General features: G+C 56.3%; 1 protein-coding gene across 3 annotated transcripts; it reads right to left on the reverse strand.

Moving 5' to 3' along the window:
- Positions 1-2,768: 2,768 nt before the first annotated feature.
- Positions 2,769-11,839, reverse strand: AK1 (adenylate kinase 1). 3 transcript variants are annotated; one of them, XM_077145827.1, is made up of 8 exons: positions 11,731-11,779; positions 9,339-9,406; positions 9,100-9,138; positions 7,449-7,484; positions 7,110-7,273; positions 6,432-6,548; positions 3,316-3,507; positions 2,769-3,007 (listed from the first exon to the last, which is right to left on the reverse strand). In XM_077145827.1, exons 3-8 carry the CDS (start codon positions 9,104-9,106, stop codon positions 2,939-2,941), a joined length of 585 nt encoding a protein of 194 aa, XP_077001942.1. In that variant the 5' UTR covers positions 9,107-9,138; positions 9,339-9,406; positions 11,731-11,779; the 3' UTR covers positions 2,769-2,938. The 3 variants fall into 3 exon arrangements, with proteins under 3 accessions (XP_077001942.1, XP_077001935.1, XP_077001928.1); XM_077145820.1 differs by lacking the exon at positions 9,339-9,406 and having other exon boundaries at positions 11,731-11,839; XM_077145813.1 differs by lacking the exons at positions 9,100-9,138; positions 9,339-9,406; positions 11,731-11,779 and adding an exon at positions 7,812-7,973.
- Positions 11,840-16,805: the final 4,966 nt, after the last annotated feature.

A 16,805-nucleotide genomic window follows, 5' to 3' on the forward strand; every position in this document is an offset into this window, starting at 1 on the left:
GGTGGCTCAGCAGGCAGAGTTCTTGCCTGCCATGTGGGAGACCTGGGTTCAATTCTCAGTGCTTGCCCAAGCCCCCCCAAAAAAGCCCAAATGCAGGTTGCAGTTCCTGGATTGCAGCTGTAAGACGTGTTTTGTGGACATTGGGGAAAATTTGCATATGGACTGAGTTTTAATTATTCTGGTAACAACACTAATTGCTGGGTATGTTATTGAACCTCTGGTTACCCTTATTTTTTAGGGTTTTGCTGAAGTATTTAGGGATGAGATGACTTCATTTCTGTAATATACTTCATACTAATTTGTAATTTATAAATGCTTTGGCAAAAGAAAAAAAACGAAGCATGGAAAACTGAAAATAGTTAACATCTGCTACATGATAGATATATGGGCTTTCATTACAATAATGTCTCCAATTTTCAGTTTGAAATGTTTCGTTGAAAGCAAAAGCAGAACTTCTGAGTCTCCCATTGTCCTCAGAACAAGGGCCAAGTACTGGGGCCCACGTTCAAGGCCTGGGGATGGGGCTGGGGGTCTGACCCTACCACCTGCCAGGCCTGTCTTTTGTTACTACAGCCACCTGCCCCTCCCCCAGAGCCTCCTTTTCTGCTCCCTTGAGATCTCAGCCCTTCCCTGACCTAATAGGCCCTCTCCACCTCTGCCTGGCTGTTCCCTCCACCCTTCCAGGTTGTGTCATAGTGAACTCCTAGATAGCTTCCAGGCCCTGTTCTAGAGCACCAGCTCAAGGACTGAAGGAATCTGCTACCTGCCGGGGCCCCTGTAAGCAGAGTGCACCGAGCTGCCCAGACCTGGTCTCAGTTGAGTAGATCTGAGGGAAGTTTGTGAACACAGTTCCCCGCCCCTCATGCTGGCAGCCACCTGAGGACCACCAACACGGGCCCAGGATGCAGTAGGCGCTCAGGAAATGTTTGCTGAATGAGCAAGTGTGCATGAAAGAAATGTGCAAAGAAAGGGTTACTGTGGCAAGGATGGGGTGAGAGTTTCCTGGAGTTTTTAACCTATTTGCATTTTTCAAATTTTCAGCAAAGATTATATACATAATCTTTATAATAAGTAAATAAACAATCTTTACATAATAAATATAAGTATTTTGGGGTGAATAAATTAAGTGACTATATGGTGAATAGTTTGGGTCAGCTTAGGTTTTCATAAACTGAGACATGCCTGGATTAATAAAGTTACAATAAAAATAAAGATACTATTAATCATTTTGCCAGGTGGAGTTCTCTTGCTTTTTATCATCTGTGGTGTGTTTTCCCACTCATTCACACACTAACCTTCAGACCCCATGAGATAGAAAGAGCGTGTGTATGTGCATTTGAATGTATGTGAGACAGCGTGTGAGGGAGAACGTGTGTGTGTGTGTGTGTGTGTGTGTGTGTTTCAGGCCATTATGACAGATGCATCCTCAAGACCTGAGGAGAGAGGTAGCTTAACTGAGGCCACATGGCGACTTGAGCCCCCTGAGCTTGCTGCTTCCCCTGACACCCCAGGCTGAGAAGAGGAACACAGAGCCCGGCTACAGAATGGGTGCAGGGTGGGTGGGGGGTGACTTCACCAGCAGCCCACCGGGACAGATGGAACAGGACCCAGCTGTGGCCACTCTCCCACCCCACAATGCCTATCTTCCTCTTTCTTCCCCGTACTGTCATTTATTTCATGTTCTTCTTCGAAGAGACTCACCTTTTATAACTCGAATTTATCTTAAAGGAAACTTTAAATCCCTAATGCAAAGGAAAAACCAGCCCCACCTGCCAACAATAGAGGGGGACATAAAATAAGCACAATCAACCCCACATAGTGAGATTTCGCTCCAGCCGGGGCTGGTGCCAGCTGGGGCCTCCTCTCCGGGCTTTCAAGGGAGGCTGGCGGGGCTGGGGAGGCGCCGGGGACTCATGGGCACCACAGCGCGCCTTCCTCAGTGACAAGGCAAAGAGCAAACAAGACGAGCGAAGGGAACATCGTTCTCCCCAGGGGTGTCTGGGCCCCAGACATCTCAGATCCTACACACACCGGGACAGGCTGCTCCAGTCTCCGGCTCCCCCCAGGGCATGACAACTGACAACCCACACCCCCTGCTCAGCCAGTTCCCATCCTAACCCTGAGGGGTGGCACGGAGGGGCAGTGAGCCCATCTGGCAGATTGGGAAATGGGCTCAGAGACGGCGCATGGGGCCCTGGCCAGAGCCACCGGGGGGGGGGGGGGTCCTCCAGGCCTGCGCTGGAGGCCACCCCTGACCGCACCCCCCCCGCTCTGTGCTGATACCCGATGCAGACCCTCAGAGCTGCTCACTCACCCACGGTAATCAGAGGGCAATTTACAGCCCTCTCAGCCAGCTGGTGCATGTTGCACCCCCACCCCCAAGGAGGATGCCATCACCCTTGCTGCCCAGGACCCTGCAGGAGTCAGGCACAGATCAGCTGCTCAGGAATACAGGATGAGATAACAGGCTCAGAGCGATGAGGATCTGGGCCCAAGGTCACAGAGCAAGGGCACTGAGGAGCCCAGGCTGGGGCCCCAGCTCCACCTGACCCAGCCTCTTGGCCACTGCAGGACCCCCAGGCCTGGTACAGCCTGTTGGAAGAAGGGCCCAGGTCTCCCACCAGAGCCACGGGAGGGGCGGCTGGCTAAGGTGGACAGAGGGGCCCTAGGAGGAGTGGAGGTGAGGTGCCGGGGGCGCAAGGCTGGGGACAAGGAACCATATGTGTCAACTCTGATTGGAAACAAAGAAAAAGGAGTAAAACCAAACGTCCTTGGAAATGCCTTTAGTGCTTGGCTGTCCATGAAAACAGGATAAAGTAGCTTCCTCTGTCTGTGCTCCAGCCGGGAGGGTGGAGGCTCTGGGCTCAGGCCAGAACAGCCTGGAGTCAGAACCGGGCTGCGGCAGGGCTCTGGCCCGGGGAAGGGGCTCCAGGCGTAGCTATTTCAGGGTGTCCAGGTGGGTGCAGACCTGGGAGAAGACACTGTCCACGGAGCCTTCGGCATTGACCTGTGGAGGAGACCGCCATGAGGGGCAGGACACTTGGGAGGGCTTCCTGTGGCCCCATGCAGTGGACCACGCAGCACGGCTGCGTGGGCCGTGCTGAGGCAGAGGGAGGGACAGACTGACCTCCCCGGCAGAGGCCAGGTCTGGCTCCCCAAGCCCTGCCAGAGTAGACGGTGGCCCCTCTATTGAGTTGGTGGGGAAACCAAAGCCCAGAGAGGGTGGCTGGCCCAAGGTCACACAGCACGCTGAGGCTGAGCCAGACAAGAACCCTGGTTTCCTGGGGCTCCCCCGGGGCCCGGGAGTGGGCACACCTTGCGCACGATGCCGCGTTTCTCATAGAAGGCGATGACGGGTTCTGTGGCCTTGTAGTATGTCTCCAGCCGCTTCTTGATGGTCTCCTCGTTGTCATCCACACGCCCACTGGTCTCCCCACGCTTCAGGAGCCGCTGGGTCATGGTCTCGGCGCCGGCGTCCACATACAGCAGCAGCGTGGGCTGTCCGATCTGCGGGCGGGGCACCGCGTCACAGGGGCCCCTTCCCGCCCTCCGGTGCCATCTCCTCCCCATCTTCCCACCTCCGAGGCCTTCAAACCCTTCTGCAAGGTGGCCTAAAACCAATCTGCCCTGCCACTGCCCTGCTCAAACTTCTTCCAGGGCTCTCCAGTGCCTCCAAGAGAAAAATCCAAACTCTTGACCTGGCTTATGAGGGTCTGGGGGGGCGGGCCCCAAACTCCTTCTCCTCATCCCACGCCGTTTGCTCCGTTGGTCTCCTGGCTTCACACACAGCGGCTTTCTGTCTGCTCTAGGCTCTCATCAACCTCCTTCCCATGCCTGGATTTTGTGCCTGCTGTTCCCTCCGCTGGGGTCCCTTTCCCCCAGAACCAAGCCTAACCCACCTTTGTCTCAGAATCAGCCACCCTTCTGCAGGTTTCAGTTAAAATCTCACTTCTTCAGAGCAGCCTTCCCGCCACCTAACTCCCACCCAGGCCCCTGTGTCATACTCATCTGGCCTCCTTTATTTCACCCCCTAGTATGTTGCACGAAGGCCTCTGGTTATGATTACCCTCACCTTCACCTGCTAGGTGAGAGCCCCTGAGGGCAGGGCAGCATCTTGTACTCCAAGATGCTGGATAGAGACTTGGCAAAGGGATGAGGGATGATGAAGGGGTGAGGGGCTGCTAAGGTCTCAGGGCCCCTGAGCAACGCAAGTGTCACTGGAATAAGCATGTCAATTGCTGGGATAACATAGGCAAGGAGAAGGAAGATCCCGCAGGCCCTGCCTTCCTCAATTCAGCTGCCAGTGCTCTCCACGGGGTCCCCTGCCCAGCCTTGCCTCCACACTGCAGTCGGAGAGGGCAGCCCCGTCCCTCTGCCAGACCCGTGTGCCTGAGATCAACGGCCTTGCCTCTGAGTGTCTGTCGGATCCCCAGAGGGGCATGTCCTGTTTGAGAGATGCTCTTGGCTACGGCAGACCCAGGATTCTTCCATGCCCTCCCTGAGAACCTCTGCCACTTCAGCAAGGCCTGGCAAGTAGAAACTGGGCCTTTGCTGTTTGATCTGGACCCCGTGCAGGCTCACCTCTGCCACCTGCCAGCTGGGTGAACTTGGGCAAGTCATTTGCTCTGGCTAGGCCTCGGCCTTCTTGGTTGTAAAGATGTCTGTCTAATACCTGCCCCACAAGGAGGGCAGCTCCTGCCAGGCTCTGGCCAAAGATGTCACCGGTGACCCCAGACAGCCTCTCCAACGCCGGTAAGTGGCAAAGGCGGGGCCCCAACTCAGTCTCTAATTCACACCCACCTCCAGGAAAGCTCTGCGCCCTTTAGCCAGGGCGAGCGAACCACAAGCCCCGGGGCAGCAATCCTCCGTCAGAGAGACCCTGGCGCCCCCTGCTGTCCGGCTGAGGCCAGCTGCCTGAACCCCCGGAGGCCATGAACGCAGGGTGGGTCCTGTTCTGAGTCCACCCCCACCAGCACTGCCCTCAGAGCTCCGGGAGAGAGGGGGACTTCCTAGATGCAGGCCCTGAGGCTTGGAGGTGGCATCACACAGCTGGGGAGGACGGGCCAGGACAGGACGTGCCCCAGGACCATGGCCTCCTCTGAAGGAAGCCCAGAAAGAGCCACGCAGAGCAGGGCAGACTGTTAGGGTCATGCAGCCACAACAACACGCCTTCTGCCTCCGCATGAGGCTTAAAGCCATGCAAGCCTAAAATCGGCCCAGCTTCATGAAGACAGGGAGGGGGAACAGTGCAGGGTCAGGAGACTCCAGCCACTGAGATGCCCAGTCCCCTCTACAAGGTCTGGCAGGAGCCCTCTGCCGGGAAGTCCTCCCTGAGTGCTTCACCCATCTTGCTGACCTCTCCCTCCTAGGCATTTGCAGCCCCATCCCTTTCCCCCATTTGACCTGTGACACCAGAGGTATGTATGTGTGTGTGTGTGTGTGTGTGTGTGTGTGTAGGTGTGTATTCGTAAGCATGTGTGCATGTGTCTGTATAGTATATGCTACACCTGTGTACATGTGAGCATGTGTTCCACGCATGCACATGCTGTGAGTAGTGGATGCACATCTGTGTGCCTGTGTGTCTGTGTGTGCAAAAGTGAGTGTGCTATGTGCATGTGTACACAAGCTTGTGTACATATATGTGCTAGGCGAGGGGTCCCCCCCCTCTCTGGAAGATTTTCCTGGTGGGCCCCCATTCTAAGAAGGTCAGCACCATCAGCCTCAAGACCTGTTCTTTCCAGCCAGGCTCCCCAAGGCCCCTGGAAGGGGGCTAGATTCCCTTTCCCGGCAGCCGGGCCTCCAGCCAGGCCTGCACCTCTCCCTCCCACTTCAGCCTGGGCACCCCGGCCCACACACGCTGTCTTACATACACTGGCCTCACCCTTCCAGCCCTGTCTATGCTGGTGCTGTCTCTCACCCCATGACTGTGTTTACAGGGTGCCAAGCCCCCCTCTTTTTCTACTCTCATAGTTTTGTAGGAATTTAATGTGTAAACAAATATGGGGGGAAAAAGCATTTTAGCAATAAAAAGTTTTCAAACCCATCCTGAAGGGTACATTTTCTCTAAATCCCACAGCTGCCCCTCAAGACGGCTATAACCTGTCTTTCCCCATTTTGCAGATGGGGAAACTAAGACTCAGAGAGGCTGAATGACCGGCCCAACATCTCAAGTGGTTCGGCTGGAACCTGAGCCCAGGTGTATGAATTCCCCAGACTGGCACTTTCCCTTCTTCTGTGCCTCTTCTTCCAGAAAGTCTTCCCCGATTTCCCCTTCTACTCAGGTCACCCCCACTCCCCAACAGTCTGGAATCAGTATCTTTTTTTCTCTGCTCAGCAGTCCCAGAACTCTGTCTGGCCACCATGGCCGCCTCTGCCTGGCTGCCCTCCCTCGCAGCTCCTGGAAGGCTGACCTTCTCAGGTTCTTGCCTTACCCTCCGCTCAAACTCCTCTCCCTGCTGCACCTCCCGTGGATAGCCATCGATCAGGAAGCCTTTGGAAGTATCAATTTTGGCCACCATGGCATCTCGGAGCATGTCCAACACTGTCTCCTGTAAATGCAGAAAAAGAAGGGCCTTGAGCTTCTATTCTCCATCCCTCTACCAGTCCCACAACCTGGAATGCCCTCTCCCTCTAACACAAGTGTCTCACTCAAGCCTCCCTCTCCAGGAAGTCTTCCCTGAACCATGAAAACCTCAGTTGATTAACTGATTGATTGATGCATTCATTCATTTGTTCATGCAACATTTAATAAGTCCCTCCTCCCAGCCAGGCCCTGTCCTCGGCCCTGAGTGCCTTGACTCAAATCTGAAGAGTCAGGAAGGTCTGAAAGCTGAGGAAAGAACTGAGCTTCAGAGACAGAAAGACCCAGGTGGCTGGGGGTGGAAAGCGAGGGAGAGTGGGCAGCGTGAGGCTGGGGGGCTTGGCAGGGCAGGGTCTGCAGGGTCCTGGGAACTTCCAAAAGGATCTCCCTGCCAAGAAACAACAGGGAGCCACAAGAAAGTTCAGAGCGAGGGAGGGCCCTGACCAGCCTGCCAGTGCCTCGTGGGCTGACTGATGGCCACTCAGGGCCACCTTCCCCCCTACCCCTTGCCCCACTGGAACCCACTCACCAGCGGCACAAGCTGCCCCTTCTCCATGATTTCCGACAGCATCTTGCCCCTGGCTGAGCCTGAGCTGACCTCGGCCCGCAGGAGGTCCCCAGTGGAGAGGTGGGTGTAGCCGTACTTCTGGACAATCTTTTCACACTGGGTGCCCTTCCCCGAGCCAGGCCCACCTGCAAGCATCCCCTCATTCAGTGCTGAGACACAGCCCCGAGGAGCAACAGGCCTGCCCGGGTCACCCAGCCTGGGAGGGGCAGAGCCCTGGGTGCAGCGTCAGGTCTGGGCTCCCTCCAGCGCCGGCCCCGCCTGCCACACGGCCCGGCCGCAGCCCGCCTGCCGTCCACTCACCCACCACAAAGATGATCTTGGCATTCTTCAGCTTCTCTGTGGGAAGGAAAGGGGGCACAGCTCAGTCACTGTCTTGACAAACAGCCAGAGGCGCCTCTTGAGCCCCTGGCCCAGGGCTGGGCCCCGGGCACCAGGGGCAGACACAGCTCAGGCTCTCGTCGGAAGGCAGACAAGTTACAGCCCAGAGTGAGCAGCGATGGGACGGGGAAAGCTCGGAGGCCAGGAGAGGTCAGGGAGGAGAGGACATTCCAGGCAGAGGGACTGGCACAGGCAAAAGCTGGAGGGCGTCGACGTGGTACAGGCTTGAGTGTCAACCCGTGTGGCCTCTCCCTGTGGGTGGCTGGACTTTGGGGGTTGCGTCACCTTTAGCCTTGGAGTCTTCCTCAAAGCAGGGGTCACTTGTCGAGCAGCAGATGCCCATGGTCCCGTTCTGTCGTGTCCCCAGCCCTTCCCCTCCCCAGCCCTGGCCCTGCCCATTGCCTGCCTTCCAGGGGCGGCCCTGATGAGGAGTTGGCAACCACAATATATGTTGCTGGGGAGACGGTTGCCAGGGAGGAGGGCTGCAGCGGGCATGTGGAACCCTTGCCTGGAGTGGAAGGCGAGCTTATGTTCCAACCTCTGCCTTGCCGGCCCTTAGGACTCAGCAACACCACTTGCTCCACTTACAGAGGGAAACTGAGGCTTAGAGGGCAGGGACCTGCTGAAGGGGAGGAGGGGGAAGAAATGGAACCCTGGCCCCTCCTCCCAGGCTTTCTATCCAAGTATTTTGAAGCCCTGGGAAATAGAAGCTGGCTTTATCTATGCCCCACCTTGCTGTGTGACCTTAGGAAAGAAGTTCCCTCTCTGATTCTCAGCCCCTACCCCAGTGAGAGGATGAACTTGGCAGCTCCCAGGGACCTGGCTGGAGACCTTGAGTTGTGGGTCCTAGGGGAGCTGTAGGAAGAATGAGTCCTCCTTTGGGGTCTTGTTCCCTGCTGTGTGAAGGGCCCAAACCTTGGGGCATTGGGGGAAGCCAGCTCCCCAGCGGTGGTCGGTGTCTGAACCCCAGGGGTGGAGGGGTGAAAGCTGGCTTCAGGCAGCAGCAGTCAGGCCTACTGAGCTCCTTTAAGAGCTGCCCAGGCTGAGGCATGGTGCCAGGGCCAGGACGGGAGGTGCTGCCAGCAGCCAGGGCAGGCCCAGCCAGGGCTCCGTGCCCACCCCACGTCTCCCTCTGGATCCCAGGCCATAAGCACCGGGAGGCCCAAGACATCCTCAAGGTCCACCCTCACTGGAAGGTGGGGAAACTGAGTCCCAGAGAAGAGCAGGAACTCGCCTAGTCCTTGTTAGGCTTCTCGTTTTGCACACCTGGGGTATCTCTCCAGGGCAGGCCATCCCTCCCCAGCCCACCCTCCCAGGAAAGAGGCCAGGACTCCGAGTTCTATAAATACCAAAGTAGGAGGTGATCCATGGGGCCCTCAGGAGGCTTGGGAAGGCCTCATCACCTCTAAAATTAATTTTGGAGCATGCCATGAGAGGCCCGAAGGGGATGGGGGAGGCAGCCCCAGAGCCTCCTCCAATCCCTCCCAGAAGGCGTTTCTGAGGGTGTGCCCCCCTTACAGATGGGCACATTGAGGCCCAGACAGCAAGCAGGAAAGGAGACGAGCCTGCATACCTTCCATCGTGCTGAAGTCCAGGGAGCTGAGTCAGCACTCTGCAAGACAAGGGCACAGGTGGAGGGTAAGGGGACACCTGCTCCCCACCCTACCCCTGCTTCCACCGAGCCACACCCAAAGCGGCAGGGTGTATGCCTGGCTCCGAGGCAGAGGGGAGGTCGCTGGTGTCAGGGAGGGCCCAGGAGGCTGGGTGACCTTGGGAGAGTCACCTTTCCTCTCTGTGCCTCCAGCTCCTCACCTGTCGCAGAGGGGCAGCAAGGACCTCCCACCTCGCTCTGTTCCTGCAGCCAGGGCAGCACTGAGGGGCTTCAAAAGCGACAACCACAGCTGCTGAGCTGCTCCCCTTGCAACGCCCAGAAAACAGGGCGTGGGCCTAGCGTCTGCCTGGAAACCTTGACAACTCTCCCCAAGGCCAGGAGGCGGGCCGCACGCCCGGGTGCCACCTCACTCCTCCCGCCGGGCCTTGGTGTCCATATCCGGAAAGGGATTTGGACCAGGTGGAACCTGCCGAGGCTCTCACATGGACCCAGCTGCACAGCTTTCAGAGTGAGGTGGCCCCCAGGATCTCCCGACTCCCCCCCCCCCTTGGCCTCTGCCCTCTCACCCCCTGAGGAGCTGGCTCCACTGCTGCCCTCCTTCCCCTCAGCCTGTAAATGAACACAAATCATTCTTTCAATCCCACCCTGCGCTTCCACATCCCCTTGGAGGGACCCCCCCACCTCAGCCTCCCCTTCCCACCATCTCCTCAGAATTGCAGTCTCCACACCTTCGGCCTCCACCCCCTCACTCCTAGCCCACCAGCCCCCACCCCCACCCCAGGAGCACCAGCACCCACTAGGATTCCCCTTCCTTGACCCTTGACCCTCGACCCTCGGCCAGCATCCTCCTGCTGCGACTTCTAACCCAGGCCTCTCTCACTCTTGGCTTCAGACTCCCAGGGCCCCCACCCCTCCCCAGCCCCATATGCCCACAGTCTCCATTCAGGACCCCGGAGTCTCCCCAGATCCTTCAGGCTCTTAGAGCTCCCCCTGCATCCCCAGTTCTGTGCCCCAATTGCTAAACCAGAGACCCCAAGTCAATGTGCTTACACTCACGCCCTGCGTCCACCCTGCACCCCTGAGTCCAAACCTTCCTGTCTCCTGAACATTGGTCTCATCTGTCCACTTCTCTCCTCATGGCCCCTTCCTTGTTCTGAGAGGGAGCCAGGGAGCACAAGCCTCCCCACCTCCAGACCCTTCCAGGAGTTCTCTGACAAGCGTCGGACCACATCACTCGCCTCCTTAGAGCCCATCCATGTGTGTTCCCCTGGGCCCTGAGGATAAAGCCTGGGCCACTGAATACAGCTGATCTCGTGATCAGGCACCCCTCGGCCTGCCTGGAGCTCCCTCACCCACCCCGGTGACATCCCACTTCCAGGCCTTGGCTGCCATGGTGTCCAAAGCTGGAACACCCTTGTTCAACATGCTCAGGCAGCTGGTGCGCTGGGGCCTGGCACCTAGGAGGACCCTATGCAGCCTTGCTGCCTGTGCCCACTGCTCGTGGGGCAGGAACGATAGCCCTTTTCCCACTGAGTGTGCTTCAGGAAGGGTAGGAGCTGCCAAGCACCCCTCTGCAGCTAGCCAGGAGAGAAGGAGTGCCAGGGCAGGCCTGCAGTGGCACCCCAAGGAGTGGCTTAGACCCCACCCCGCCCCCTCCTGGTAATCTAAGGCCCTCTCGTCTCCTGGCACCTACAACTTCCTTGGTCCAAAATTACTTGGGTCATGAGGAGGCCTCACAGAGTCCAGGGGGGGCGGGGTGGAGTTGGGTTACTGGCTTAGCATCCAGGCCTTATAAGGCCCAGAGAGGTCAGGGGCCCAGCAGCTCCTAGTATGACCAGAGGCCTGCTGGGGGTGCCTAGAAAACTGAGGTCCAGGGGGACAGCGACTTAACCCCGATCACAAAGCAAAAGCAGGGAAAGGCCCAGGTTTCCCAGCTCCGGTCCCAGGGCCAGCTGCCCAGTGGTTAGCAACAGACTTGTGTTTACACCCTATTCCTATCACTCAGCTGTGTGACCTTGGGTGGCTGGCAACCCCTCTCTGGGCCTGCATCCCAGCACCTTTCCTGCCACCACTGAAGAGTCCAGGGTGGATAGCTGTCCAGGAGGCAGGGCAAGGGGTTCAAATAACCAGGGAGCTTCCTGACCCCCAGCACTCCAAGTCAGATGACAGGGCAGCCCCTCCAGGTACACAGGCAGCCCCTGCCCAGGCCCTTTGAGCTGGGGAACCAGGTCACAGTCCCCGGCTCCCTGGGCCCCAGCTGGATCGTGCCAAGGGCAGGGACCTGGAGACCCAAGAGTGCTGGTAGGTAGGGACAAAGGGGTGACTTTTTAAGAGGCTGAGAGGGGGCTGCAACGCGTGCGCGCACACACACACACACACACACCAGAACAAATACCCAGAACCTGTGGATATAGTTCCGCAAATACACACACATCCCAACTATGGATACAGACACACAGAGACACAAAAACCCAAGGATACCCTGAACACACAAACACGCCCCGCCCACCTCCTCCCTCAGGTGTGCCTCCCCCTCTGCCCCAAGGGCGCCCGCGCACAGACACACAAAACACGTACGCGGCACACACTGACCTGGGGGAGGGGCGCGGTGGGCGCCAGGGGCCAGTGTGCGCCCTGCCCGTCCTCCGCCGGCCGCCCGCAAAGGCGACTATTTATAAGGCTGTCAGCGCGTGGCATGCCGGGAGCCAGCGCTCCGCGATGGCAGGGAGGGAGGGGGGGCAGACCGGGAAGGGGGGGGCGGACCTGAGCGGAGCCCCGATGGGAGGCCGGGGCAAAGCTGACACCCCCGCCGTGCACCCACGGGCGGCTGTGCCTGCGCACGTGCGCCTCATCCTTAGCTTGCTGCGGGTTTTCCAGCCCTCTGTGACTCCGGGGATGCCACTCCAGGAGGGCAGCGTCACACCTCCCGTGTGACAGCTGGGGAAGCTGAGGCCCAGGGAGGAGAGGCTGTTACACAAGATTCCATAGCGAGTGGGTGGCAGAAAGAGGCCAAAGCCAGGGAAGCAGGGGCACCAAGGTGTAGACTCTGAGTAGGGGGTGGCGGCGGCGTTGCTAGCCCCTCCTCAGGTTCTTCCTAGAGGCCCCTGAGATGCCCTCCCGTCTTGGGAGGGGCCCCGTGAGCACTTCTGGGGCTGAAACTCCCCGGGGTCCCAAACACCACGCGTGTACACCTCTCCTGGTTGGGGGCTGGGAATCCGAATCTTAGAAAACCAGCCCTGCCCCCACGGAGCGCCTCTGCCCAGCAGCCGCCAGTGAGGTGAGTGCTGGGATGGGGCTGGGGGTGGGGGTAGGGGAAGTCTGATGGGGATTGACTATCAGGATTGGCTGATCCTGAAAAAAAGAGTACTCCCATTAACTGAGCACTCCCTGGCGTGCCAGGGGCTGGGCGGAACACTGGAGTCCCTCCATATCTGAATCCTTAAACACAGAGGAGGAAAGTGAGGTGCAGAGATATAAAATAAGTTGCCTGAGGTTCCCACGTAGGAAGTGATGTTATACGATCACCAATGATTTTCTAGCATTTTGCATAGAGACCTCAGGCAAGCTACTTTACATCTCCGAACTGGCTTTCCTCCTGTGTTTAAGGATTTCACAAAGGAAAGTGAGGTTCCCAGGTAGAAAGTGCTGGGTACAGCATAGCCAATTTTATCCAGCATTTTGCGTGGAGACCTGCACGTGGTAGGAGGTGCTCAGTAAACACAGCAGGGCAGCACCTGAGAGCTCAGACCACCCACCGCTAGTGCCCGTACCCTTGAGCTCATCACTTCTTGTCAGCAGCAGGGTGGGTTGGGTTTGGAGGCAGGGTGGGTTGGGTTTGGAGTTTGTCTCGTAGGCACTAGGGAGCCATGCACGATGTTTGAGCAGGAGAGTGAGACCACTTGGAGAATGAAACTGCCTTAGGAGGGTGGTACCTCAGCAATAGGAGCAGTCAGGACACCAGGAGGCCTGAGTCTAGTCCCAGCTCTGCCACCTGTGAGGTCAGACAAGAGCATTACTTCTCGGGGACATGGTGTGGTGGACTGGAGGTTCTGCATTTCAAAAATTGTTTATTTGAAAAGCTCTGTCAAAAGTTGTCAGGGAGTGTGTGGGCACCGCCACAGCCTTTGGGGAAGGCAAATTGGTGCTGCATCTTATTTAATCTTTTAAACGTTTTTTATTGTAAAATGCAACACATATACAAAGCAAAGCAAAGCAAAAGAATAATTTTCAAAGTACACTTCAACAAGTAGTTACAGAACAGATCCCAGAGTTTGTCATGGGCTATATTCTACCACCTTAGATTTTTCCTTCTAGCTGCTCCAAAACACTAGAGCTAGAAGGAATATTAATATAGTGATTCAGCAGCCATACTAATTTGTTAAATCCCATTTTCTGTTATACCTCCTCCTTCTCATTTAATTCTTCTCCCACTCTATAGGGATCTTTAGGCAATGCCCGTTTTGACTTTTTCATGTTGAAAAGAGGTGCCAACACTAAATGATGGGGGGGTGGAATTGATAATCTTGGAGAGGCTGGTTGTTGTGGGTTTCAGAGTTTATCTGACCTAGGAACCCTCTGGGAGTTATAGATTCCAGGAAAGCAAACACTGCATAAAACTTTTATAAAGTCTCACTTCAAGCCCTGTGTGTTCTTAAGAGTTAACAGGAGTGATCTTGTTGGGGTTTAGCAAACCATGGCAGCTAGCACTATCTAGCACTATCTAACTGAAGCTTGCATAAGAGTAGCCTCCAGAATAGCCTCTTGACCCTATTTGATCTCTCCTGGCCACTGATACCTTATTTTATAACACTTCTTTTGCCCCTTTTGGTCCGGAAGGCGTTGATCCCACAGCAGCAGGGCCAGACTCATCCCCAGGAGTCATGCCCCACCTTATCAGGGCAATTTTATATACCCCTGAATGTCATGTCCCATGTAAGGGGGAGAGTAATGATTTTCCTTGCAGTGATGATGTACATTTTTAATGCGCCCTTCAACCCCACAATTCTACTTTTAGTAATCTGTTTCAGGGAAACATAGGCACAATATGCATAGAGGACAATTCTGCAGTGCCGCCAGGGGCTGACCAGTGGGAGGTCTGGTGGCAGAATCAGCGGCAGGGGGCTGAGGGGTGGGAAGCAATGATGTCTTTGGCTTGAGAAAGGAAGCCGGAGGCCTGTGTGGCTGGTGGGACAAGGGGCCTCGGACACACAGCAATGAGGAATGGCACACTGTCCTACTGTACTCATCTGATCCCACCTGTGTGAAAGTTCTTCTAATCACTCAGGAGGGTGTGCGTGTGAAATCTATTCCAAGATGCACTTGTTTTTTTGCATTTTAACATCTCTGAAATCAAGTTGTCTTACAATCAATGGCATCTTCAGAGTCCATGAAATGAAGCAGAACTGAACGTAAGGGGTGTGGAAATCACCCCCTGAACGTGAACGTGGGACTTTCACTTCCTAAAGTCTTCCTCATGCTTTTCTTTAAGTATCTATTGTTTTGTATATAAAACAATTTTAAGTACCTTGTTCTGATTATTTCATTTGCATGTGCCCTATGGATTTTCCACTAACATTAGGATATTCAAGTTTCTGGGCTTTTTTCTTAATTATAATCTAAAGAAAGAAAAAAAAGAAAGAGAGGGAGGGAGGAAAATAGGAAGGAAAGAGGGAGGGAGGGAGGAAAAAAGGATAGTGCATGAAGGAAAAATATGGAAGATTATACACTTACACCGTAAGCAGGGAATAGGACTGGGTGATGGCCTTTCTGAAAGAGTTTGTATTATTTGATAACAGGTTTTAAAAATACCTTAAAACATGTAAAAATGAAAACACTTTTTTACAACATTGAAGAAAAACATGTTGGTTAAAGGAAGAATTCTCAGTCTTGAGAACGAGCCAGCATCAGTGGATGGTCCCGAGCCGCCCGGGTCTGAAGGGCACAGCTGGTCCACAGGGTCTGAGGGTGGGGCCGGCCACACAGGTCTGCCCAGGGCTGGGGCCGCTGAGCAGCTGCAGGAAGCAGCTGGATGGGGAAACCCAGAGCAGGCCCTCAGCAAGCAGATGCTGGGTGTGCAGCTGAGTGGAGGCCCAGGGGGAGGTGTGGGGGGTAGAGACCCTCATCACAGAGGGGAGGGAGCATGCGGCCTCCCAGGGGCATCTGGGAGGGGGCAACAGCAGGTGTGCAGGTACAAAGGAAGGTGCAGAGGGGCACTGATGGCCAGCTGAGGAGGTGGGTTTGGTCCTGGCCACAGTGGGGAGCCAGTGAAAGTTTCAGAGCAAGGAGGGATGGGATCGAGTGGGCTTCAGGAAGATGACCTTGGCAATGAGCGGGTCAGTCTCCACTAGGTCCCACCAGGGGAGGTGAGAGTTTGAGGGGTTGGGGACTAAGCCCCAGGCTTCCTGCCCTCAGGATCCTCCCTCAAAGTCCCACCTCCCAGTGCTAAACTGAACTTTCCCAGCATCCTTCTCTAGCAACTGACCCCCTCCAACAATCTCCTGTCAACCTCCCCTTCATGCCCACCAGTGGGCAGACAGAAGAGCCAAGCCTTTCTGGGAGAAATGACAGTACCTAGAAACCCCTGCCTGGGCCCAAATTCCCAGAAGCCTTTGCAAGGGGTTGGAAGTAGATCATATTTCCAAAACCCTATACCCACCGGTGCTTTAGGCTCCCATGTAATGACTTTGCAAGCAGTTCCTGTCCCTCTGGTAAGCCTGCCCCCCTCCCACCATTACTGTTTGGTTCACCCCTGGGCCTGAGCCAGGCAACCTCCCTTCCTGCTTCCTGCCCTTCCTGCTCCTGCCCCATGTGTCTTCTCTGAGCTAGAAGGATACAGGTCCACCCTCACACTAGCATGCATGGCCTTTTGGCATCAGGACCCAAGTTGTCTCATCTTCCACTGCTCCTTCCTCCTGTAGCCAAACTGCCCTCACTGGCTACTGAGGGAGGCTGCACTCCCACCACCATGCTTTGCTTCATCCACCCCTGACATTCCCTCATCAGTGGCACCTAAATACCCACGGAGAAATGCAAGGGGCCATTCTCTCCTCCCAGCTCCGCTGGCCTAGCACCCCAGCTGGCCCGTGCCCTGCCTGGGGACAGCTCCCCCTCCCCTGTCCCCAGCAGCGCCTGGGAGATCCCAGCATAGCCGTCTGCCCTGGTCTCACACAGGGCCCTTTGTTAGGTCTCTACTCCCAAGGGCATCTTATCTTCTTAAACAGGTTGTAATCTTGTAGGGTCGCGACCCCCCCTTCCTCCTGCCAACCTGGAGTAAACAAGTGTTTTGGCTGGGAGGCCGGCAGCAGCAAAGGCAGAGTTCTGGCAGCCCGGCCCTCCCCACCACTGCCCAGGCTGGCCACCCTGCCCGGCTCCCTCCTGCTGGGCCTTGCACACCCAGGCCCTCTGCATTCCTGGTTCTGCCACCCTCCCCCACGCTCATTCCTCTGGCCTCCTCCTGTTCCTTGCCAGCTGCTTTCCAACTGTAGGATTTCATCTCCCTCCCATCACAACCCCCCACCCCACCCTTCTACCACCCGCGGGGAGGCTCTTCCCCCACACCTCTGCAAGACTCTTTCTTAACTTTCAGGCCTCAACAGTAGTGTGTCATCTCCTCAAAAGTCCTCCTGGCGGCACCCTGTTTTACTGTCCTTGTAGCCCTTAGCACTATC

This window comes from Tamandua tetradactyla, chromosome 2 (genome assembly GCF_023851605.1).
Source record: "Tamandua tetradactyla isolate mTamTet1 chromosome 2, mTamTet1.pri, whole genome shotgun sequence".
Lineage (NCBI taxonomy): Eukaryota > Metazoa > Chordata > Mammalia > Pilosa > Myrmecophagidae > Tamandua > Tamandua tetradactyla.

Bases quoted from the DNA above. Each gene is read 5' to 3' on its own strand.
- AK1 (XM_077145813.1), bottom strand. From the start codon at position 7,869: ATGGGCATCTGCTGCTCGACAAGTGACCCCTGCTTTGAGGAAGACTCC. The intron at 7,485-7,811 runs GTGACGCAACCC...TCCTTCCCACAG, and splicing joins GGAAGACTCCAAGGCTAAAG to AGAAGCTGAAGAATGCCAAG. The intron at 7,274-7,448 runs GTGAGTGGACGG...GGATGCTTGCAG, and splicing joins CAAGATCATCTTTGTGGTGG to GTGGGCCTGGCTCGGGGAAG.